Here is a 26,756-nt window from a genome sequence, read left to right on the forward strand (position 1 = left end):
TCTATCCTGAGCAACAGAGCGAGACTCTGTCTCAAAAAGATGAATAAATACATTGGATTTATAGCTAAAAACCTTTCCACAAAGGAAGCCCCAGGCCCAGATGGCTTCACTGCTGAATTGTATTAACCTTATGAGGAAGAAATAATACGAATGCTACACAAACTCTTCTATTAAACAAGAGCAGAAAATAACTTCCCAGATCATTTATGAAGCTAATATTACCAGGATATCCAAACAAGGCAAAGACAAGGCAGGGCAGAAAGACCGCGCAGGGCAATGGCACCACATCTGAGTAGTGGTCCTTCTACGCTGTGACAGGAAGGGCCAGCTCCGGGCTGGCACGAGAGGCCTGCCTTTCTCCATTTACCCAGCTGCCGCCCACAATCCTCCTCTGGGTAGCTCCCTGGCCTCCTAGCTCCGGGCTTTTTAAATCGCGGGTTCCTGGAGGAAGCGCCAGTCACCCCCGCCCCTCTTTACTTGGATTCTTCCGCTCCAGCTCTATTTGTTCTTTTCCCCCCGCTCCCTCGACGGTTGGTTCCGTCCACTCTAGCCCCGCCCCCACGGGCCCGCTCCTTAGGTGCGGTAACGTGCGCCAGGGGGCAGTGGCTGATGACGTGTTTTATAGAAGGCCTAAAGCGAAAGTGCCGGCAGCTGCGGAAGGCGAAGTTTAATCCCACTATCCGCCCCCTGAAATGGAGCCTTTCCGAAGGAGAAAGCTCTGAAACACAGGGGCCCAGTGCCGTTCCGCAGGGACGTGTCGCTTGTTGTTCAGCTGTTCTACACAATGGACTCAGTACCTGCCACGGTATCTTCTATCCCCGCTACTCCGGGGGACCTGGAACTTCTGGGACCCCTGTCGGTGCTCTATGCAGCCTTCATAGCCAAGCTGCTGGAGGTGACAGTCCCCATTCCCATGGAGGGACCCCACCTTTGGCAGGCGGGTGGATGAATTCTAAGCAGAGTGGGTGCACCGATTGTCTATGCAAAGGAGAAACGGAGTGTCAGATCCGAGGACGTTTTATGCTGTTTAGGGAGTCAGGTGGAAGTGTGTTTGAGGTTTCGTCACTTTTTTTTTTTTTAGTTGAGTACTTAACGAAATGACAGCACTTTATGTTCTGGTGTACAGTCATGATCAAAACACAGCCTACAGGTCTTTTCACTATAACCCCGGCACTATTGGGAGATGGGGCCAGTATGATAGTGTACTTGCAGAGGACCGTGAAACAGCATAGAGCAGACAGGTGTTTAATGTACTGTCTTCAAGGAAACATTTAGAATTAAGGCACTAAATTCAAAGCGGTTTATGTAGATCAGTTATCAGGAGCTATCATAATTTACTCAGCATTTGTTCTTTGTTTATGTAAGAGTTGATTTAAGATTGTAAATCTTAGAGGAATAGCACTTCTTTGTGGTATTCATTATCATAATATTGGTTTTATTTTTAGCCATAAAAAGTTGATCACTTGTATATCTAAGGTTTTTTGTCTTATGTGTTTTCTTAAACAACAAAACCCAACTTATTCAAGAGAAAAGTATGATCCAGAGAGATTCTAGCCATGTTTTAGATAACATATTGTATCAGGGCCTATTGCAAACTAGAAATACATGCTCAACCTAAAGACATTTAGACTCATAATACTTTGAAACACTACAAGCCAAACACTAAGTATGAGACTCCCAGTGTCCTATTTTTCTTGAAGCAGTGAGAGCTATGGAAGATATTTGAGGGGATAGGTATCTGACAGAGTTGTTTTAGAGTTTCTATGGATGAGTCTTTGTGACTGCTTTATGTTGTTTCTTTAAGGTTTCTCATTATTTCTAATATGCCGTTTTCAGCTAGTTTCTACATTGCCCGATGATGTTCAGCCTGGGCCTGATTTTTATGGACTGCCATGGAAACCTGTTCTTATCACTGCCTTCTTGGGAATTGCTTCAGTTGCTGTTGTCTTCTGGAGAACTATCCTTGTTGTGAGTAAATTAATGTATACTATATCTCATAAATTCAAGTATGGTTTTATAATCATAGCCCTTTTGTTTCTTTTTTAGTTACTAACATGAACGGAAATTAACGCTTTTAATTCAAGCTAACCCTGTAAAATAATTTGGTGTAATTTTTGTCTTGGTAAATTGTCTTTTTTTTTTTTTTTTTTGAGACAGAGTCTTGCTCTGTCCTCCAGGCACCTCTTGGTTCACTGCAACCTCCGTCTCCCGGGTTCAAGCAATTCTCTGCCTCAGCCTTCTGAGTAGCTGGGATTATTGGCGCCCACCACCATTCCCAGCTAATTTTTTTTTTTTTTTCGTATTTTTAGTAGAGATGGGGTTTCACCATCTTGGCCAAGCTGGTCTTGAACTCCTGACCTTGTGATCCAGCTGCCTCGGCCTCCCAAAGTGCTGGGATTAGGGGTGTGAGTCACTGCAGTCGGCCAATGTGTTGATAAATTCTTAAGTAAACAAGATAACATGTATAATCTGGATGGGAAAATTTCAATTTATATGTCCCTTATATCAAAATTTAAATAATAAGAATTAGTTGGGTCTTTATCTCCACTCAGAAAGGAAAAAAAAACAATTGGATAGGTCATTTGTACACTGTTAGTAGAATTGGGAATTCTTAGAGCCATCCTGAAAAGTAGTTTCATGATGTGTGTCAGAAGTCTTAAAAATGGTTATCTCCTTATATATTGTATTACTATCTATGTCTAGTAATCTATCCAAAAGAAATAACTAGTCGGCCGGGCATGGTGGCTCATACCTCTAATCTCAGCACTTTGGGAGTCCAAGGCAGACAGATCACTGAGGCGATGATTTTGAGACCAGCCTGGCCAACATGATGAAACTTCATCTCTACTAAAAATTAAAAAATTAGCTGGTGTCATGACACACGCCTGTAATTCCAGCTACTTGAGAGGCTGAGGCAGAGAATCACTTGAACCTGGGAGGTGGAGGCTGCAGTGAGGCCAGATGTGCTACTGTACTCCAGCCTAGGCCACAGAGTTTGACTCCATCTCCAATAAATAAATAGAAAAGAAAAGAAATAACCAGTCATACATTAAATATCTTGCATGGCTGGGCCTGGTAGCTCATACCCGTAATCCTAGTATTTTGCGAGGCTGAGGCAGGTGGATCACATGAGGCTAGGAGTTTGCGACCAGCCTGGGTGACAAGATGAAACCCCATCTCTACTAAAAATACAAAAATTTGCTAGGTGTGGTGGCAGAAGCTCGTAATCCCAGCTACTCTGGAGGCTGAGGCAGGAGAATCGCTTGAACTGGGGAGGCAGATTGTGCCACTGCACTCCAGCGTGGACAACAGAGTGAGAATCTGTATCCAAAAAAAAGTTATAAATATCTTACATAAGAGCATTCAATGGAACAGTATTTATTAGAGTGAAAACTTTGCACAACATACTGTGATTCACAGTAGGAAAATTGTTAAATTATTTTATGTTCATATAATGGGATATTAGTCTGCTTTATATAATTCAAAAGCAGGAGCACAACAAATACTCACAATTTAACATGAAGTAGAAAAAAAGTAGAAACTAAGCCTTTAAGGTGTAGATAAACTGTTGTAAATATACACACAGAAAATAAATGCTGCAAGGAAATACAACAAAATGATAAAAATTCTTTTATCTAGATGAGGTAAGTTTTCAGTTTTTAAAAGATGTGTGTTTCTGATTTGATTATGTACTATTTTACTCAAAATATTTTTTATTTGGAGATACAGATTATATCATGTGCAAAGACACACCATTAATTTTTTTTAATCTTTTAGTCTGTGCAGAATTTATCTTTCAGACTTAAACATATGTACGTATAAGTGTATATACTCATACTTGTACCTACTTATGATTATACTGTATTGCATTTAGCTTAACATATTTGGGAGAATATGTTATTTAACATAATTAGGAGATTATTTTGTATAAATGAGCTTTGCAGATATGAAAAGCTTTCAACTGAAATTTAACAGTTAAAATGGCCAAAATAATTGAATGCAAATCTTTCTAAAACTAAGTATTCTTCTTCTGATTTTATAATTATATCACATATATCATCGTTAATAATTTTTCTCTGCTTTCACAGTTGATTGTAAAATCACTTATAAAGAAGGGTCTTTTTTCCTGTGAGGCTTTCTCAAACCTCATGGGCCTTTTTCTCAGATAAAAAGGGAGAATCGAAGGGTAAATGGAAGGGGAAAAGGTGAAAACATTTTACATTTCCCACTCTTGTTTCTCCTATTTATTAATTAAAAAAACTAACACCTTTTTTGTTTTTCAGAAAGTTATATAGGCTCTGTGTCCTAACTGCTGTTTCTCAGCCTCAGCATTTGAGTTTTGGAACCTTGGTCTCTGCTTGCTTGTTAGTTTGGGTGAAATGGAGCACAGGAAGTTTACTCTCATTAGCAAGGCCATTAGAGAGAGAGAGTATTTTCTTTCCATCTTGGAAATTTCTGAATTATTATGTGTACAGTATATTAATTGCTATATATAATAACAGTATATTATACAGTGTATTATGTAAACAGTATATTAATTTAGTGAGATTATTATGGGTGACTTGTGAACTGGTGTTAGTATTTCATTACCATTTATAACATTTGAAAGGGATAAATATGTTCTGGGTTGCAAAGAAATTTAGTAATATTCTTTTTTAAAAATTAGTTACTGGGAGACTGAGGCAGGAGAACTGCCTCCTGAACCCAGGAGGCGGAGGTTGCAGTGAGCCAAGATCGCGCCATTGCACTCCAGCCTGGGTAACAAGAGTGAAACTCTGTCTCAGAAAAAACAAAAACAAAAAAATTAGTTACTCCTTGGCTTTTATTGTCCCATAATTTAGTGCTGTCTTTGGGGGATGATTTGGGTTTTGCCCTTTCAGGAAGATGATAGTTGTCATTTATCTTGTTGCCTGTGCATTTTCCTCTAGCAATTTTCGCTTCCCTGTCAGGTTCATGAGCACTGTTTTTAGTGGTCTAAGAAAGTCAAATGATCTACCTTAGTGTTAATAGAATTGTTTCTAAATTCAGCCAGTAGTCAACTTTGAACAGGATTTCTTTTTTTTTTTTGAGACGGAGTTTTGCTCTTGTTACCCAGGCTGGAGTGCAATGGTGCGATCTTGGCTCACCGCAACCTCCGCCTCCTGGGTTCAAGCAATTCTCCTGCCTCAACCTCCTGAGTAGCTGGGATTACAGGCGTGTGCCACCGTGCCCAGCTAATTTTTTTGTATTTTTAGTAGAGACGGGGTTTCACCATGTTGACCAGGATGGTCTTGATCTCTTGACCTCGTGATCCCGCCTCGGCCTCCCAAAGTGCTGGGATTACAGGCGTGCCCGGCCTTGAACAGGATTTCTCAGATATTTTCTGGAAAGCAAAAGAGGTGTATTTTAGTATAAAGATTATACCTTTAATTTTGTTTCCTCAGAGTCTTTTTGAGTAGTCAATGTTTTTAGATTTCATTCTGGCTCTTTGGAGTTGTCAAATAAGTGACTTTGAGAAAATAAAATGTTAATATATTTATTATAAAAATATTAGCCATTTCTGTTATTCAAGTTAAGTGCTCATTTCATATGACTGGTTTTCATTTAGATATGTAAACATATCTTTAGCTGCAGAGTAAGATATTTATCTTAGTGCTTTATCTGTCAGACTGCAACATATCACTACTGGTTAAATTTGAAATGCTTTTGTAACCTTTTTAAATGTTTTAATCTTGTGGATTTATTATGCTAAAGCAAACTTATTAAATTCTCATTTGGTTACAATTCCAACTGTTGTGTTAGGAACTATATACACCTATTAATGAAATGTTTGACATAAAATTTCATTTCTATTTGTCCTTTCTAGGTGAAGAATAGAGTATATCAAGGTAAATCTTTAGGCTTGTTTTGTTATTTGTACTATTCCCTCTATATTGGTGTTTGATATGGGTTTTATATGTAAGTAGTTTTAGTGACTTCTGATGTCTGACTGACTTACAGCTTATGAAAACTCTCCTCTTCCTAGGTTGCTAGCTTGGATGATAGAATAAATGGTGATGCTACCAACTGAGACAGGAGATGAGGAGGAACAAATTGTGGGAGTAGGGAGAAGATTAGTTTCATTGGGGGCAGATTTACCTTAAACATTGATGTACTAGTTTATTACATGTGACCAGTTTTTCTGTCCTAATGATTTAGTATATTAAATATTTATTTAAGTAATAATAATTTCAGGACTAGAAATATAAATCAGCATGCTTGCATTTTCTGTTTCTCTTTGCCAATGACATATTTGAAGCAATGCCATTTTCTGAGAAGAAAAAATGCTTCATGCAGGGAGGAATATTGACCTATAACATTTTACTGTGTTTCCCATCTTGGAAATAAATTTAAATTAGACTCTCATTGAAATAAAGGTTCTTATTATATTTTTCTTAAATTGTAACAATATTTTTACATTCTTATTCCTATTAGCAGATTGCCTTTTGTATTAATCTGTTCTCATACTGCTGTAAAGAAATAACCCAAGGCCAGGTGGGATGGCTCATGCCTGTAATCCCAACACTTTGGGAGGCCGAGGCAGGAGGATTGCTTGAGCTCAGGAGTTTGAGACCAGCCTGGGCAACATGGAGAAACCCCATATCTATATTAAAAAAAAAATACAAAAATTAGCCGGGTGTGGTGGCACACACCTGTGGTCTCAGGTACTTGAAAGTCTGAGACAGGAAAATTGCTTGAGCTCGGGAGGTGGAGTTTGCAGTGAGCTGAGATTATGCCACTGAACTCCAGCCTGGGCAACAGACTGAGACCCTGTCTCAAAAAAAACAAATACCTGAGACTGGGTAATGTATGAGAAAGAGGTTTAATTAGCTCATAATTCTGCAGGCTATACAGGAAACATAGTGGCATCTGCCTCTGGGGAGGCCTCAGGGAGCTTTTACCCATAGCAGGAGGCAAAGCAAGAGCAGGCCGTCTTACATGGCAGGAGCAGGAGCAAGAGAGAGTGAGCGGGGAGGTGCTGCACACTTTTAAACAACCAGACTCTACAAGAACTCAGTCACTGTCCCAAGAACAGCACCACAGGGGTGGTGATAAACAACTCATGAGAAGTCACCCCTATGATCCAATCACCTCCCACCAGGCCCCAGCTCCAACACTGGGGACTATAATTTGACTTGAGATTTGGTGGGGACACAATCCAAACCATATCACATTTCAAAACCATAATAGTTATGCTAAGAAGTTCTTTTTCTTGTAGTGCCAGATAACATGTCTTTCTGCTGATACATTGGGTAATTCAGTTTCATTTAGTGATCATAATAACCTTACATATTTTCTTTTTTCAGTCACCGAACAGCAGATTTCTGAGAAATTGAAGATTATTACGAAGGAAAATACAGAACTTGAACAGAAATTGTCAAATTATGAACAGAAGGTATAATTATTCTTTTTTTTTTCCCCATGGTCCCAGCTTGAATGATTTTCACCTGTCTTATAGTTCAGTTACTATGGTATTTTGAAATAATATTTATTATTCCATTAATTCCTATAAACCATCCAGATCTTAAGCAATCATATATGTAAAGTGCTGTTTTCTTCTATTAGAGGTCAGTCACTTCAAAGTAAGTTCCAATAGCACATTACTGTGTTTTTCTGGATTCTGAATGCTTTATTATTTGTAGATCAAGGAATTAAAGAAACACATTCAAGAAACCAGGAAACAAAGAATGATTCTCCCTGGTAAAGCAATTAAATTTAAGGTAAAAACTTCTTTTGGGGATTACATTTTAAAATAAAAGTAAAAATTAATGAGTATAACTAATCTTAAAATCTTTTTTGTAGGATAAAATCGAGAAACTTGAAAAGGAAAAGGAAATTCTGGGTGACAAAGCTAAAAAACTTCGTGTTATGTTAGAATCTGCGAGAGAACAGAGTGTCAAGAATCAGGATTTGGTAAGAGTTTTGCTGCTAAGTGTTACTAATAATTTGGTTTTTGAACTCTGTAGATGGAGTTGAACTTTTTATTTTCCATGGTGTTCTGTGAAGTAAGAGTGCGAGTTAGGGAAGTTGAACCTACTTCTGTTCATTTTTGTGTAAGTACTTACACAAGAAGTTACTCTTATGGGCCTAGGAAGTATTTTGGTTCTCAACCCTAGGTAATTGTTGTATTGCTTGGTTCTGCCTCCAAAACGTGGGGTAACTAAGAAACCACAATCCAGTTGAACAATCCTTGGGTTTTTTTTTTGCAAAGTTTTTTTTTTTTCACTATAAGCATTTTACTTTATTAATAGAATAGTTTCAGAATGACATAAAAATTGCAAAGATAGTAAAGAGGGTTCCCATAAATCCCACATCCTATTAATCTTGATGACCTCACTGAGCTTAGTATTGCAAGGTTCTTCACTGTAAAATTACTTTTTTTTTAACCTTTTGCATTATTGTACTCTTTGGAAGGAAGTTAGCAACACAGCGCACAGTTAAAAAGTGAAGGATTATGCCCCATGCCCTTGAGGAGCCAGGATCTTCATAAATGATTTGGAATTCTTGTATATGCATGGTCTGTCTATTCTCACTCCAATTCTACCATTTTTAATTTAGGCAAGAGAATTTTTAAAGTACCTTCATGATTTTTTTCTCTCTCTTGCCCCAAGGAAAAAAAAACACATTGATTTGAACTGGTTAACTTGAAAGTTTCTTCAATTTCTTTTCTTTCATCTTTTAGTCTCGCCGTCTACCACATTTTATTCTAACAAGGAAGGTTGTGTATGCCATGAAATATTTATGCCTTTGATTATTTTCCCTTACCTCTTTAAGATCTTGATTTTTCCCTAGGCCAAAACTGAAAAACCTGCATTTACCTGAAACACAGGATGGCTCTGGGATATACTTTGTTGATGTTTCCTCTTTTTAGTGTATATCCCAGTGTTTCTACTGAAATCCTAATATGCATTTTGTGTTCTGTTTTTACATGGCAAATATCAGAAAAGAAGAAATCTATTGAGAAGTTAAAAGATGTTATTTCCATGAATGCTTCAGAATTTTCGGAGGTAAAGCTAACTATAATTCCTGCAGGATATTAAAACCATATCATAGTTTTATTGAGGAGCAAAAATTTGACATGTGCTAAAATGTGCAAAAAATGAAAACTATGTGATGTTGGGTTGGGAAAGTAACTTTTTTTTTGTTTTCTTTGGAATTAATTCACTAATAGGAGTGTTTTGCATTAGGTTCAAATTGCACTTACTGAAGCTAAGCTTAGTGAAGAGAAGGTGAAGTCTGAATGCCATCGGGTTCAAGAAGAAAATGCTAGGCTTAAGAAGAAAAAAGAGCCGGTAAAGGAAAGTACATGCCCTGGGTCATGTAAAATAGAGAATCCAGTATCATATCACATGAATGCCTTTTTTCAGATCTATTTTTAAGGTAAGGTACATGCAGGATTCTGTTCTTAGATATGCCAAGTTTAAACTATACTTCCAAAATTGAGTATAGGTATACATTTTCTGTCTGTTCTGGATTTTCTGTACAATTTATTTTGCTTATCAGAGTGTTTAGCCTTGGTTTTTTGGTTTTTTTTCATTGCATTTTAGGTTTTGGGGTACATGTGCAGAACATGCAAGTTGCATAGGTACACACGTGGCAGTGTGATTTGCTGTCTTCCTCCCCTTCACCCACATCTGGCATTTCTCCCATGCTATCCCTCCCCAGCTCCCCGCCCTGGCTGTCCCTCCCCTGTTCCCCCTAATAGACCCCAGTGTGTAATGCTCCCCTCCCTGTGTCCATGTGTACTCATTGTTCATCACCTGCCTATGAGTGAGAATATGCGGTATTTCATTTTCTGTTCTTGTGTCAGTTTGCTGAGAATGATGTTCTCCAGATTCATCCATGTCCCTACAAAGGACATGAACTCATCGTTTTTGGTGGCTGCATAATATTCCATGGTGTATATGTGCCACATTTTTTCAGTCCAGTCTGTCATCAATGGGCATTTGGGTTGGTTCCAGGTCTTTGCTATTGTAAACAGTGCTGCAATGAACATTCGTGTGCATGTGTTTTTATAATAGAATGATTTATAGTCCTTTGGATATATACCCAGTAATGGGATTGCTGGGTCAAATGGAATTTCTGTTTCTAGGTCTTTGAGGCATCACCACACCGTCTTCCACAATGGTTGAACTAATTTGCACTCCCACCAACAGTGTCAAAGTGTTCCTATTTCTCCACATCCTCTCCAGCATTGTTGTCTCCAGATTTTTTAATGATCGCCATTCTAACTGGCGTGAGATGGTATCTCAAGGTAGTTTTGATTTGCATTTCTCTGATGACCAGTGATGATGAGCATTTTTCATATGTTTGTTGTCCTTACGTATGTCTTCTTTTGTAAAGTGTCTGTTCATATCCATTGCCCATTTTTGAATGGGCTTGTTTGTTTTTTTCTTGTAAATCTGTTTGAGTTCTTTGTAAATTCTGGATATTAGCCCTTTGTCAGATGGGTAAACTGCAAAAATTTTTTCCCATTCTGTTGGTTGCCGATTCACTCTAGTGACTGTTTCTTTTGCTGTGCAGAAGCTGTGGAGTTTGATTAGGTCCCATTTGTCTATTTTGGCTTTTGCTGCCAATGCTTTTGGTGTTTTGGTCATGAAATCCTTGCCTACTCCTATGTCCTGAATGGTTTTGCCTAGATTTTCTTCTAGGGTTTCTATGGTGCCAGGTCTTATGTTTAAGTCTTTAATCCATCTGGAGTTAATTTGAGTGTAAGGTGTCAGGAAGGGGTCCAGTTTCTGCTTTCTGCACATGGCTAGCCAGTTTTCCCAACACCATTTATTAAACAGAGTGTTTAGTCTTGTTTTGTCAAACACTAATTACTATTAGCTTGAGTAGCCTTAAGTGGGTAATAGATTGACTTTTTAAACCTAAGAATTAGATATTTTATCACCCTCCTTTTAGTAGTTACTGCTTCACTAGCGAAGGGAAGGTTACATGATCAGGAGTCTAGACTTGAGAGATAGTAGGATGAGCCCTTCAGTTCCTTCTGGAAGAAAATTATTTGAATTGACTATAATTTTCTGAAGGATGCAATAAACGAGATCAATTTTCTTGTCAGCTCTGATGTTCTCACTACGGCTCTGAGGATTGGGGCCACTCTCTCCTCCCACTTAACCAAGGTCTTAGCCCACAGTGACAGGCTAAGGAGAGGCATGGCTCCTTACCTCCCCGTCTCATTCACTTGGTCTTGTCCCCGGTGCAAAAGCCCTAACCTGTGGGAATCATGCGTTGTAACTTTTCAGTTGCAGCAGGAAATCGAAGACTGGAGTAAATTACATGCCAAGCTCAGTGAACAAATCAAATCATTTGAGAAGTCTGAGAAGGATTTGGAAGTAGCTCTTACTCACAAGGATGATTATATTAATGTAAGTACCTTCTCATAAATACAAGCTTAATTCTTGTGAATTATTATGAAATCTGTTGAACTAAACTGGAAAGACTGTTAATGCCGTTTTACTTCTTTTCTAGGATTTGACTAATTGCATTACACAGTTGAATCGATTAGAATGTGAATCTGAATCTGAGGGTCAAAATAAAGGAGGAAATGATTCAGATGAATTAGCAAGTGGAGAAGCGGCAGGTAAGATGGGTCTCCAGGAGGATGCACCCCTTTTCCCTTCCTGTCTCTAAGTACACCAGTGCTACTTTTCAGCTGGCTGCATTTCCTCTTAAGCTTTAGAGTTGTTAACAGATATCACTGGATTTGTGTATATGTCTATTTGCATTGGGCAGAGGTGGATTGCTAGGCTATGGTGTAGCATGCAAGGAACACTGTGTTTTTACATCCCATTGAGACTAGAAGGGTGCACGGGAGCTGCACTGGTCATGTCTTATACCTCTAAGTATTGAACATACACAGTAGTAGAAACTGAATTTCTCAATTTCATGGAGATAACATTTTAAAACTCGTCATCTCAGGAGCTGTTTGATTTTAAGGCCCACAACTGGTTTTAAGAGTACTAAGGTGATTGGAGGCATAAACTAAGGCCATGAGAGAAAACCACAACTGATTTTAAGAGTACTGAGGTGGTTGGATCCAGAAACTAAGGCCATGAGAGTAGAAGCAGTGGAAGATGGGGTAGAAGAAGAGTAGAAGATAGGGTAGCAGTGTTTACTGATGAGGAAAGTGTTTCTAGATGTCGTCTCTCAAGTTGGATATTGCTTACATAGTGAGTGTTTTAAACCACACCTGATAGCCAATTCTGGAGGAGAATAGGAGGGAATCTTTCTGAATGAGACACTTACTAAGCCCAGGTGGAGATAGATCTGAGATTGAAGAAAGAGTTTTATGTCACATGTTTCTTCTTGCTCAATAATGGCGTGTATAACATGTTTATTGTGCAAATGGGAATTCACTTTTTGAATCTAGGTTTGCAGTTCTCTTAAAAGTCAGTCTAATTCTGTTCTATTTTTGTTTGTTCTTTAAATGTTTGAACATGATAATTATTTAGTTTTGCATAAATCAAGAAAATACAGATTTAAAACGCAAGGGAAGAAAAAGCAATGAAAGTCTTTTGTTTTTTAGGTGACCGGAAAGAGAAGATGAAAAATCAAATTAAGCAGATGACGGATGTCTCTCAGGTATAATCCTTTATTTAGAGTCCCATAAGTGCCTGTGAATGCTTTTACTTTTTCTCACTTATATGAATACTTCTCTCTTCTTTAATTTTTAGACACAGACTGCAATATCGGTAGTTGAAGCGGATCTAAACCTTTTACGATCTAAGCTAAGAGCCTCCAGGTCCACTAAATGTAACCTGGAAGGTAGGTTGGTAGGTTGCTTCTTGAGAAGAAATTGCTATATATTGGAAAAATGCAAAATTGTATTAGATAGATAAAGAGTGGTTTCCTGCTTTCATACTTCTCATTCCTCTCAGTACCAAACCCCCAACCAAGTTTTCAAGTTCTTGTGCACACACATAGAGCTCTAATGTTTGACCCTTTGCAGACCAGATAAAGAAATTGGAAGATGACTGCAACTCACTACAATCTGCCAGAGTTGGACTGTAAGATGAGAACAGAACCCTGAGGCAGAAAGTGGAGATTCTGAATGAACTGTATGAGCAGAAGGAGATGGCTTTGCAAAAGTAAGATTTTCATCATTTACTGTTCACTGTCATGTGACTAAATAAAGGTGTGCTAATATAGACAATGTTATCTTTTTTAGGATTATTTATACTTTTTTCCATCTCTAATTAGTACAAATTTGTCTTTCTTCCTATCTGCTTTGTTTCTCATAACCTGCATTTTTCTTTCCTTTCTAACCAGTTGTCAGAAACTGTTGCCTTACATGTGAGAGGGAGCATTTGACTGGGACTGACAGTTCCTGCTGTGGAAGTGCTTCTCTTTTGAAGATCTGTCCACGCCTTTTCTGTGGTTCCACCACTTACTTCACTTTCCTTCCTTTGTGGTCAATTACATAATTTCCTTTAAAAAGTCTGAGTGATTTGTATGACATGTTTTAGTAGAATAAAAACTTCGAAAAAGGACCTTTTACTTATTAAAGGTACATTAAGTTTTGGACTTCACAGAGTCAAATATTCAGACTAAACATAATTGTGGCAAAGATGAGGAGTTTTGAATATAGAACTATTTGGTGTATATATTTAGATACTAATCTTCTGAAATACACATCTTAAATTTTGAGCTAGGTATCTTTTGAAAACTATATTTTTATAATTCATTTCAAGTTTTTTCTCCACAAAAACATCTGAATTCTCTAAAAATAGGTTGTCTGTGGCAGTTACTATTTGTGTTTGCTCTTATATTTTACTCTATGGTGTATATGGCAGTGTGTGAGGAGACCTCTCTTGCTAAGCAAATTTAACCTTTTAGAATGCTTAGTCTGCTACTGCCGTATGCCATTAAACATTACAACTATACCATTAACTTTTTCTCTAATTCTTTGTTCACCAAGCAGCCAGTTTAGATTTTCCAGATTTTGTTCAGGCCAGCTCTAAATGCCTGTCCTGCTTCAGAGAGACATTCCTCATTTCATTACTTTTTTAAAAAGAGCACTTCTCTGCCTCCAATAGTAATGTGAATTATTTAAATGGCAACTGTTTTTCTTCATGATCCAGTTAACCCATTTATGTGCCACAGCATTCACTCAGTCTCCATGTGTGGTTTGTACTCTGCTGTCCACCCCTAAAGTCACTGTGTGTGTTCAGGCCCTTGTCATCTTTTATGCCAGTCCCCTAGCTAATCACCTATCTTGCCACAGCATTCATTCAGTCTCCATGTGTGGTTTGTACTCTGCTGTCCACCCCTAAAGTCACTGTGTGTGTTCAGGCCCTTGTCATCTTTTATGCCAGTCCCCTAGCTAATCATCTATCTTGCCACAGCATTCATTCAGTCTCCATGTGTGGTTTGTACTCTGCTGTCCACCCCTAAAGTCACTGTGTGTGTTCAGGCCCTTGTCATCTTTTATGCCAGTCCCCTAGCTAATCACCTATCTATCTTCAGTCTCTCTTATACATCTGCTTCCAAATTCTGATTGTCTCTATAACTGCTAGAGTGAATTTTCTAAAATACAAGTCTGTCCATGTCATTATGTGCTTAAAATCTATCAAGTATGCTCCATTCCCTTGAGGGTCAATTCCATAGTTTAAACAGGTACAGAGGCCACTTTCCCCTCAGCTATCCCTGAGCTGCCTCTCCAGGTGCACTTCCTGCAGTTTCTTCTGATGCTTCTTGAACTGTAGACACTCAACAGTTCTTCCATGCCACTCTAAACTTCTTTGTCTTTCTGTATGCTGTTTTTTCTGCAGTAAAAATGTCCTTTATTGTTTCTGCCTGGCAGTCACCTACCTACTCACATGTTCACGCTCCTAAAAATCTTTCTTGGAGTGAGTAGCATAAATAAATAGGTAGCTACACAGACTGAGCATCATTTGCTTCTTAAATGTAATTCCTAAAATATATTGGAGTTTAAATCTACATATTGGTATCTGCTGTTTATTTAATGGCCTGTTCTGTGTTCCTTTTTACTTTTTTTGAATTATTAGAGTATTAGAGTATTTTAAATTCTTCTGCTCTTCTCTATTTAAGCTTGGTGGTTACAGGTTGTTCTACTTGTCTTGTTGTATTTACTTTAAAGGCCACAGTATGTATCCTGGACTTATTACAAAGTCTGACATAAGGGAGTTACCTCTCTTCATAGAGGAGTTACCTTTCTTTTTTCTTTTTTTTTTTTTTGTGAGACAGAGTCTCTCTCTGTCAGCAGACTGGAGTGCAGTGGCACGATCTCGGCTTACTGCAACTTCTGCCTCCTGGGTTCCAGTGATTCTCCTGCCTCAAGTAGCTGGGACTACAGGCGCCTGCCACCATGCCTGGCTAATTTTTATATTTTTAATAGAGATGTATTTTGTTTCAGAGACGGGTTTTCACCATGTTGGCCAGGATGGTCTCAATCTCTTGACCTCATGATCCGCCCACCTCAGCTTCCCAAAGTGCTGGGATTACAGGCGTGAACCACCACACCAGGCACCAGGCCGAGGAGTTACCTCTTTCTGGGCTTTAACTTCCTCCTGACTTAAATGTTATTGTGGTAATGTATTGAAATGTTCAATATAGCTCAAACTCCACAAAATGTTTTGTGTTTTACAGTGCTATCCTGCTGATACTCAATTTACATACATATTTATAGTTACTATCACACTTTATTCTCCTGCATCTTCAGTCTTCCATTTGCCATCACTGTCATTCTATTTGAAGAATATACTTTAATTCAGGTTCAGTGAGTTCATTTTTGTATGAAAATGCCTTTATTTTGACTCTATTTTAAAAGGATCTTTTTTTTTTTGAGACAGAGTTTTGCTCTTGTTGCCCAGGCTGGAGTGCAACAGCGCTATCCCTGCTCATTGCAACCTCCGCCTCCCAAGTTCAAGTGAGTCTCCTGCCTCAGCCTCCCGAGTAGCTGGGATTACAGGCGTGCACCATCACGCCCAGCTAATTTCTTTTCTTTCTTTTTTTTTTCAGTGGAGATGGGGTTTCTTCATGTTGGTCAGACTGGTCTCGAACTCCTGACCTCAGGTGATCCACCTGCTTTGGGCTCCCAAAGTGCTGGGATTACAGGTGTGAGCCACTGTGCCCAGCCTTAAAAGGATCTTTCTACTGGTTATGGAATTTTGATAGTTGTTTAATACCAGCACTTTAAAGATAACCAGTTATCTTCTGGTTTTAAAGTTTCTTTGAGGAATCTATTATCATTCTTATTTTCTCTTTTTCAAATGCATCATGCCTTCCCTAGTGGCCTTTAGTCATTTTTCTTTTTGGTTTTTCAGCAATTTTGTCGGGAGGCGCCTCATGTAGGGTTTTGTCATCACCCCCCCACCCCCACACCCCTGCTTTTGCTTTTTGCATTTATGCTGCTTGAGGTTATAAACATCTCTTGAATTTGGGGCCTCTTTTTTCACATATTAATTCTATTTCATTCTCTCTTGTCCTGAGAATCCCATTAAACATACTAGGATCCCTCATCCCTACCCCTTGCCCAGCACTCCTATATCCTGAATTTGCTTCATTCTGGATGTTTTCTTCTGACCTGTCTTCCAGTGTGCTAAAATGTCACCTCAGTTATCTAATCTGCTGAAATCATGAATTGAGTTGTTTTTGGTTTCACTTACTATTTTTTACTTTTATAGTTTCTGATCCTTTGCTGAAATTCATAATCTTGACTTTTACTTCCTTCAATATATAAGGCACAATTGTTTTAAAATCTGTGGTAATCCTATTATGTGGATCCCTTATGAGTGTGTTTCTCTTGTCTTTTAGATTGCAGTCACATTGTCTTGTCTTATGGAATGCCTGGTTGGTTTTGATGGGGTGGTAAACATTGTTTATGAAAATTGTAGGGGAAATTTGAGGTCTCGGATGATGTTAGCATCCTACAGAAAAGATCTGAGATTACCTCTAGCAGGTGGTCGTCACTTTATTCCAGTTAGCAATTAAGTTCATTGAAAAATGGCTTCGTCTGTTTAAAGGACATTATGTTGCCTGTTCAGTACTCCAAGTGTGCAGCTCTTTTCTGATCTCAACCCAAAGCCTAGGGCTTTTTCTCGGGGACCTTCTCATTGTGAGCCCTGAACTCCACCTCTTGTTTCTCTGAACCCAGGAATCTGTTGAAAGTTCTTCTCAACCTTCATATATGTCTGGCTTATTTTTAATGTGTGGATGAACCTGGGGAACAATGGCTTAAAATGCCAGACTTCCTTATAATTCTGTGGTTTTTCCTACTGGATTTTCTTCACTACCTTATTAGCTTTCTGATGCCTTCAAGCACATTCTTTCTATTTTTGTTTATATGTTCTTATCTTCAGTGTTTGCAGACTAACTCATCCATTATTGGAAGCAAAATTCTCTTGAATCTTTCTTTAAGACTTGTTTTTTCCACATCCCCTCCTAAGCCAGAGTCAGGGAGGGATTGTTCTATTCTTATATGCACCTTTTATACATTCAACTGTGAGCTCTTTTAGTGCAGAGGTGGTACTTACCATACCCACCTTTATCTTAGCCTCTTATAAGGTAACTAGTATATTTTAACCACTCACCAAATATTTGCCGAAATATTAAATGAGCAGTTATAAAGGAATACATCAACTTTTCTCTTTGGTGTTAATAACCTTTTTTACTATAGCTCCTCTATTATTGTTTCCAATTTATAGAAACGTTTCAAGTAGCTTTTGCAACAGGACTATGAGTAAAGTACAAGGGTAACTACAAGTAGCACTTTTAAACCATTAAATGTTGCTGCCTTTACGGTCTGTGTTACAGTATGTTGACATCTTGAGCTTGAAAATTATCAGGTTAAAACCAATTTTCAATACATAGCACCCTGATTACGGGACAGTTTGGATTCTTTTTCTGTTCAACAGACATTGGCAATACTCAGATTTGTCTATCTGCTTAATCATGATTCCTTTGAAATAGGTAGGGGAGCTCCATATCTGAAGTACGAAAATGTTCTGTGGTTAACTGTACAGTTAGAAGGCATGTTCTAAAAAGCCCTTTCGTTGGCCGTCTTTATCATGGTACCAGTCTTGGATTGAGAAACAGCGCAGAAGAAAATTAATTAGTGGTTTTTCTATGGTTAAAAATAAGAGAAGTAATTATTCCCTGTTTTATCCTAACACTGAAGAAAAGTGAGCATTCATCATTTCAACACAACAGTCTTTCCCATGGGACACACAGTGTTTGTTTATTACATTCACTTAATAGTGAAGAAAGAATTACGAGACATTAGAAAATGCAGGTGATGTATCAACAGGCCACAGTTGGATTTTTATGCTAAAGGACACTTTGAATTCCTTCCCATGACTTTGTATAGTCTGTGCATTTTTAAGAATAGGATAGGAAGTGACATTATAATAGAGCATTCAGACAGAATTGCCAGGAGGAAAAGAGAAATACTTTCACTGACAACTGGTTTTATCTTAGGAAATTAAGTCAAGAAGAGTATGAGCGGCAAGAACGAGAGCAGAGGCTATCAGCCGCTGATGAAAAGGCAGTTTCGGCTGCAGAGGAAGAAAAACTTACAAGTAAGTTCACCCTCTAAGACGGTTAAGACGGTGTCACTGGCTAATGAAATTAGTTTTTTTTTTTTTAGCACAAAAGCATAAATAAATGGTTAGAGGACATGAATACGTAAATTCACACAAAAGGAAAACTAAATTTTAAGTTAACAGATGGAAAAATATTAACAAATACCCAGTGCTGGCAAAACTCTAAGGGAACTTGGTTCATGCAAACAGCTCTGGGAGTAGAGGGTGAGGAGGGGGGCAGTTTGTTGTGTGATGTATCAAAAGCCATTAAAGTGATTTTGCCATTTGATAGACCCAGTAATCCTACCTTTGGGAAATTTTTTTATGATATAATTAAAGGATGAAAAAAGGAAATAAAGGTTTATAGTGGAAGATAAGAGGATTATTTGAGAAACATATTTAGGAACAGTTAAAGTAGCTCTATTAGGGTGCAGTTGTTAGGGTAAGTGTTAACATAGTCACATTGTTTGGGTTTTCATTTGGTTGTGCCTTAACTCATAAAGCCAAGTGTAATTTTTAGGCGGAGAATTGAAGAAATGGAGGATGAATTACAGAAAACAGAGTGGTTATTTAAAAACCAGGTAATGATTCTAGTCTCCTATTTAGTGCCCAGAATTTTTTGATAATTAATACAGGCGATTATAATGAATCTGTAAGCATATTTTGTGATGTATTATCTTTTTTAGATCGCTACCCATGAGAAGAAAGCTCATGAAAACTGGGTAAGATTTCTTTTTACTTTCCTGTATTTGGTGCATAGTCTCCTAGAATTTAATTTGAATATATTTCTTCAATAGCTCAAAGCTCATGCTGCAGAAAGAGCTATAGCCGAAGAGAAAAGGGAAGCTACCAACTTGAGACACAAGTATGTGATTTCGATGCCTATGTTTTCAGTGTTATCTCTTAAAGAATTGGTTTCTGTTTCATATTTAAGTCTTTCTTAAATACTCTTTCTCTATATTCAAGATTATTGGAATTAACACAAAAGATGGCAACGCTGCAGGAAGAACCTGTGATTGTAAAACCAATGCCGGGAAGACCAAATACACAAACCCTTCCCCGGAGAGGTAAGGGAGCACCTTGTGAAGGGCAACAATCTGTTTTTGGTGTAAAATGTATATAAATGACTTTTGTTTCTGTGTGTAATGGTTATGATACCCTCGGAATAATCTCAAGAACTTAAGAAAAAAAGGCTGTCTTAAAATGGTAACAAGACGCTGTCACTTTTAGGTCCTCTGAGCCAGAATGGCTCTTTTGGCCCATCCCCCATAAGCGGTGGAAAATGCTCCCCTCCACTGACAGTGGATCCACCTGCAAGACTGCTCTCTGCTACTGTCAGTCAAAGAGCTATGCCTAGATTTGGTGAGCATTCACGTGTCCTTGCAATACTGTTTCAGGTGGCTTTTTCCCTTTTATTTGAGGATTCTAATGCAAACAACACTTTAGAATTTGGGTCTGTCCAGTATAGAAAAGAAAATTTCTTAATTTGTCTTGGTGGATAAGTATTCAACTGCAAGGTTTGTTTTAGAACAAAAAGCATTTATTATTTCCGCTAAGGTCCTTTTATTGTTTCTTTTTAATTTTTTTACTATGAAGTGTAAAAAAATTTTACTTTATCTTTAAAGTTCTGTGGGATTCCTCTCCCAAATACAGCTGACCCTTGAACAACACAGGTTTGATTGTGCAGGTCTGCTTATATGCAGAGTTTTTTCAAAAAATACCTTGGGAAATTTTTTGGAACTTTGCAATAATTTGAAAGAACTTGCAGATGAACCACACACCCTAGAAATATTAGAAAAAATTTAGGCATGTCATGAATGCATAAAATATATGTAGATACTAGTCTATTTTATCATATGCTATTGTAAAATATACAAAAATCTATTTTACAAAGTTTATCAACACTTGTGCAAGTGTTGATTCACAATTGGGAGAAAGTAAACACATGTAAAGACACAGTATTAAATCATAAATGCATAAAGTTAGCTGTAGCATACGCTGTACTACTGTAATAATTTCATAGCCACCTCCTGTTGCTATGGCAGTGAGCTCCAGTGTGGCGAGTATCGGCTTTAAACACCGTGTATGTTAATCTCCATGTAAACATAATCTTTCACAGTTGTTGTGTATTTTTTATGTTTGGTGCAATAACATAAACCTTGAATAACACCACATGACCCATATAAAATGCCGCTAGTGATGCTGGAAGTATTCTCAAGAAGCAAAGTCATGACATTACTAGAAAAGCTGAATTGCTTTGATATAGACCAGACACTGGAGTGTGCAGCAGCAGTTATCTGTCATTTCTGTCACATGATTCCTCCTGTAAACAGATCCTGTACACTTACAGTATAGACAAATACAATACAGTATTGTACATACATTTCCTCCTAGGATTTCAGTAACATTTTCTTTAGCTTACTCTATTAAGGTAAGAATACAGTATACAATATATATATACAGAATATGTGTTAATCAACTGTTTATGTTATTGGTAAGGCTTCTGGTCAGTAGTAGGCTATTTATTAGTAGGTAGGCTTTGGCGAGTCAAAAGTTACACGTGGGTTTTTGACTGCAAAGGGGATCAGCACACCTAACCCCTGCATTGTTCAAGAATCAACTGTATTTGCCTTAGTAACTTTATAGTTTATGAGGCATACATGTTTCCACTTCTCATTACTATAGTGTGAAGTGCTGTTGAGTCTATTTTGAATACTAAATATGTCTACAATAGTAAGATATGGAACTCAGATTACGTATACACTGAACAAAAATCACAATGTAGAATACTGTATATAGAAGTCCATAGCTTGAAGTATAGACCAGAGCCATTAATGTTCAGGGTTTATTGTTCTTTCAGTGCAAGGCATTGCTTATTTTAATTCTTTAAGTCTGTGCATAAATTATAAATGATTTGCCTTCCTGAGTATCGGGAGACCCGTTTTTAATGTTGCTTTCCAGATGGACTTGAACCCTAACCTGTCTACAATGTGTTATTTCTTCTCAAAAATACATACAAGGGCTCTGTTATTTCTTTCACAAGAATCTGTGGATGGGCCTCTGACTCATCCTCAATGGGCAGCTGAGGCATCGGGGAAACCCTCTCCTTCTGGTAAGGGAGCAAGAGTGTTTAAAGAGTCTAAAACCATGCAGGAAGTGGGGAGAGGATTTTTTTTTTTTCATCCGCCTCATAGAGTACGCAAGTCAGAATAAGCCTATGTCAATTCTCTGGTCTCTGACAGATCCAGGACCTGGTACAGCTGCCGTGATGAACAACAGCTCAAGAGGCTCTTCCCCTACCAGGACAATGGACGAAAGCAAGGTAAATGCACCCATTTTGAATATTTATTTCAAGAACATGTGGCTTTTCCTACAACTCTCTCTTTGCTTCATCTCCTATTTGTGTGTTCTATCTGACCTATCTCATTTATTTTTCTAAAAAAGCAAACTGTTCTCCAAGAGCCTGAAGTCCCCTCAGTTCCCAGCATTACATCTTTGGCTGAGCATCCAGTAGCAGTAAGTACGTAGAAGTGTGGACTGAACTGGGCTATAAATTGCCTGGTGATATTGATCGTACTTTTGTCCTTGACTTGGGAGTATTGCTGAAATCTGACTGATTTGTTGGCCTTTTCTCCCTCTCCTGTTTGATTAGACATTTATTTTAAGTTGTGTAATTCATTATTATGTCTTTATTTGGAAATGTGCTATGTAAGAATATCTCCAATTGTATACTAGGCAAAACCTATTCTGAATGACCTGAAATTACAGATTGATAACAGAAGAATGTTTGTTGGAAGTGAAGTACTGAGTAGTGGAAGTCTATAATTACCCATTGGGCCAGTTCTCAGCAGTGGCCTTAAACAGCGTTCACATAAGTGTATTTTCTTGTAACTTGTGTAGCTGTTAAGGCTGGTAAGTCCTCTGGTCAGACCTCACCATGCTTCTCTGTATTGAAATCAAAGTACATTTATTTTAATGATTGAGAGTTTCCAAACCACTTTCCCATAGGAAATGACTAGTCAGTGTCTCATAGTAGACAGTATTACTAGTGAATGAATGTATTTAGAGTATGCTGGTGTCATTTGTGTATATAACATTGTTTCTCTTGGAAAATGCTTCGGAGTTCCAGCACATGACTTGAGGAATACACATCTCTTGAGAAATCTTTTTATCCAAGGGCAGCTCGGATAAGAGCCAAGACCCCTTTGAAGTAGAAGGCTTCAAAGAGAGTAGAGACTACTTTGTTAGAGAGGAGAAGTAGAGGTGGAAAGAACATGGCCTTGGAGTCAAACCTGGCATTGAATTCCAGCCCAGCTTCTTACATGCTGTGTGACTGTCAGCAAATTATCTAATACTCTCTGTGCCTGTGTTCCTGCATATTTAGAGTAAGATGGTCCTGTTAGAGATTTAGAGATAGGAGAATTTGAGTTAACGTATGTAAGGCCTGTTGAAGGTACTCTGAATAATGCTATTACATGGTAGAGAATGGATTTTTCATTCCCTTTTATTCTCCGCATTCTACATATGGAAATTATTCCGAGGGGAGGGAGGGATGTGCAGAGGGAGTGCCTGCCGTAGAGATAGTATTAGTCAGGAATGACTTCCCTTTGTAACCTTTGCTTGCCCTTCCATTGAAGATATAAGCAATAATACGATTATAGCAAAAGTGTTCACTCCTGTGACATACTTTTAACCTTTCTAAGCTGTCAGTGGGAACAAATGAGAGTGGTAGTTGTTGCACTGATTCTGCTCTTTGGACAAGTGCCTGACATGTGCTTCATTGGGTTTTAGTTTTTACTGGTGTTGGTACTTTTGTCTGTCACACCAGAGTATTTCAAAACTTCAATTGCTTCTACTCTGCAGGTTAATATGACTCCAAAAGGGCCCCCTCCTTTCCCAGGAGTCCCTCTTATGAGCACCCCCATGGGAGGCCCTGTACCACCACCCATTCGATATGGACCACCACCTCAGCTCTGTGGACCTTGTGGACCTTTTTGGCCTCGGCGAATTCCTCCACCCTTTGGTAAGATGATCTGAACAGTAGTAACTGACCTGTAAAGCATGGTCATCTTCTCTCTCCATCCCTTGCTGAAACACCTGCAATTGCTGGGCTTTGCAATGCAGCGATGAAGCTGACTGAGTACATCGTAACTTCTCCCCAAGTTTCCTAAGACACATAGGGGGCTTCATAATGTCCTGTGATTAGATGGGCAATAATTGTCTCTAATAGAATAAGGAAAGGGGCTATTTATAGAAAGCCAGAAATATTCAGCACATGTTTTTTGAACATCTCTGGCTGTGTACTAGGTTCTACAATGGATAGCAAGGTAGATAAAACACGTCCCCTAATTAAGATGTCCTGTAGGTCACAGATATACACAATCTACAACATAAAGCTTCTAGTCACCCACAACAGAAGCATAAGCAGTGGGTCACAGAATATTAGAGAGGGAAAGATAAAACCCTCAACCCTCACCTTGGGGAATACAAAGGAGGGAGATAGGAAAGAGAAGGAAGATTTTAACTGCTGTCTAATGAATGCTGCTGATTTAATTAGATGAAGCTGGAAGACCTTTTCCAGCAGGGCCAGCACCTGGATTGTTATGGCATGTATTAGGCACATGTTGAGCTACTACATAAATTTTTAATATACAGTAGTAAACAATGGAATTTGTCAAAATATTTGTTGCAATGAAGCCATATTTAGTCTATCTTCTTGTTATGGTATATAGTACTTCCAAGTACAAATCTATCTCAAGATAAAGATGACAGGCCAGGCACAATGGCTCATGCCTATAATTCCAGCACTTTGGGAGGCTGAGGCAGGTGGATCCCTTAAACCTAGGAGTTTGAGACTAGCCTGGGCAGCATGGTGAAACCCTGTCTTTTCAAAAAATACAAAAATTAGCTGGGTGTGGTGGTTTGCACCTGTCGTCCCAGCTACTCGGAGTCTGAGAGGGGAGGATCGATTGAGCCCAGGAGATTGAGGCTGCAGTGAGCCATGATCACTTCACTCTAGTCCAGCCTGGCTGACAGGCAAGACTCTGCCTCCAAAAAAAAAGGGATGACAGAATATATTAACATACCTGGCATTGTCTTAATTTAGCTATGTTCCTAGGAATTTACTCGACATAATTTTTGTTTTCCAGGCCCTGGTATGTGTCCACCACTAGGCTTAAGAGAATTTGCACCAGGAAGACGGGACGTGCCACTCCACCCTTGGGTGTTTTTACCAGGACAGGCACCATTTAGACCTTTAGGTCCTCTTGGCCCAAGAGAGTACTTTATTCCTGGTACCCGATTACCACCCCCAACCCATGTTCCCCAGGATTACCCACCACCACCTGCCGCAAGAGACTTACTACCGCCAGGCTCTATAGATGAGCCTCCTCCTGCCTCAGCACTAGTCAGGACTGTGCATTATTCATTTTAAAGGACTTCATTGGCTTCAAAATCCAAGTTTATTTTAAAAGATATGTTAGAACTAAGCTGCCTTGGCAGTATGCATTTTTGAGCCAAACAATTCAAAAATGTCATTTCTTCCCTAAATAAAAATCACCTTTTAAGCTATAGTGTTCTTACTGCTTTGAAATGTGCAATAAAGAACACTTGTGTTTTAGCCAATGTAGCATTGTAATTGCTAAATGATTTAGAATGTCATGAAAAATATGAACATTTCCTGTGGAAATGCTTTAAGAACATGTATTTCCATCATCCTGTTTTTAGTGTACACCAGCTGAATACGGAGCAATGGTGTTTATAAGCATTTTTGTTTTTTTTAAAAAAACTATCTGGTCCCAAAGACTGGTACGCTAAAAATGTTTACTAAAAGATCACTAAACTTTCTCTCCCCTCTTGCTGAAGTTCTTTGTAGTAATAGTTCATAAAAAGTTGTTTATTAATATTTCCCAAGTGTCTGTTGATTCATTGGACTCTTAGGAGGCTTGTGCCATTTGGAAAACATGTAAACTCAGTCTCCCAGAACTGAAGATGGTGGCTGGCAGCACACTTCCGGCTGCTCCCCTCAGACACCTGTGAACTCTGCAAGTGATGTCTTTTTATTTCAAAGAAGTTAGTGGGTTCCCACTTGTGTAGCATTCACATGCTTGCTTTATACACTTATTCTCTATTTGAGAATGGTTTTCAGAGAGTGAGTTTACATTAGTAGCAAGAGTTGTTTGACCTGATGTTCTATTGCTTTCACCATTCCTGTAGAAAGGTTGCACAACAGAAAAGTGAAAACGATGTGTCATAAAAGTACTAAAATCTTTTTTAAATGTTAAAATGTATGGTCTCTTATCTTTCCCATACCTTGCCACTGATTTTCAAGGAATATAATAAAAGGATTGGAAAAGTATAACGCCATGAGAAAGAATGATGTAGGGCTGTGATGCTTACACCATGCCCTAGGTCAGCAACCAAGGGTTGAAATTCTTTTCTGGGGGGGGAAGGGGGGACGACAGATTCCAAAATTAATATTTAAACATTGGTGCTTTTATTTAAAAATCATTAACTATCTGGAATTGCACCATACTCAAAAGTCTTATTCATTGCTACACAGTGTCTTTAAAACAATGTTTCTTTAAAAACTATGTTTCTAAGAACTCTTCAGATATTTTAATTACAATAGCAATAGCACTCCTTTTAAGGAGTTTAAGATTTAGATTAGGATCATAAAAGGCTGACACTTTCCTTAATTGCTAGGCTATATTCTTCCATTCTTTAAAGTCCTATGATGTAATATCTTTGAAACTTAGTGTATGACTTGTCACTGTTTTGATATTTAATTGATTTATACCTTGTATAAAGGAGCAAAAGCTTTGACATGAAACAAAATTTTCTCCTTGTACTAAAAGACTGAAGATAGTTTAGAAAGATAAGGACCTTTGAAAGAAGACAACTCTTGCACAGTTCATAAGGAATATATGAATTCTTCAGGAAAAGAGAATTCAGTCTTTATTTCTTCTCATTTAATATCAAGAATAGAAATTAAGAGGAAAACTCCATGGCCGGGTGCAGAGGGTCACGCCTGTAATCCCAGCACTTTGGGAGGCCGAGGCAGGTGGATCACGAGGTCAAGAGATTGAGACCATCCTGGTAAACATGGTGAAACCCCGTCTCTACTAAAAATACAAAAAATTAGCTGGGCACAGTGGCGCATACCTGTAATCCCAGTTACTCAGGAGGCTGAGG

The 26,756-nt window shown here is 38.4% G+C and overlaps 1 protein-coding gene across 1 annotated transcript; it reads left to right on the forward strand.

The window, feature by feature from the left end:
- Positions 1 to 614: 614 nt before the first annotated feature.
- Positions 615 to 25,187, forward strand: LOC100406231 (transport and Golgi organization protein 1 homolog). The gene is given in 25 exon segments (XM_035280588.3): positions 615 to 895; positions 1,837 to 1,968; positions 5,846 to 5,867; positions 7,326 to 7,414; positions 7,662 to 7,739; positions 7,822 to 7,931; positions 8,954 to 9,026; positions 9,207 to 9,311; positions 11,265 to 11,387; positions 11,491 to 11,602; positions 12,548 to 12,603; positions 12,696 to 12,786; positions 12,971 to 13,109; positions 18,460 to 18,564; positions 19,084 to 19,144; positions 19,250 to 19,285; positions 19,361 to 19,428; positions 19,530 to 19,630; positions 19,794 to 19,925; positions 21,607 to 21,675; positions 21,806 to 21,885; positions 22,008 to 22,079; positions 23,427 to 23,586; positions 24,713 to 24,958; positions 24,961 to 25,187. Coding segments are annotated over 25 exon segments (2,526 nt in total). The 5' UTR covers positions 615 to 784; the 3' UTR covers positions 25,116 to 25,187.
- The last annotated feature ends 1,569 nt before the right edge of the window (positions 25,188 to 26,756 follow it).

Source organism: Callithrix jacchus, chromosome 19, assembly GCF_049354715.1.
Source record: "Callithrix jacchus isolate 240 chromosome 19, calJac240_pri, whole genome shotgun sequence".
Classification (NCBI taxonomy): Eukaryota; Metazoa; Chordata; class Mammalia; order Primates; family Cebidae; genus Callithrix; species Callithrix jacchus.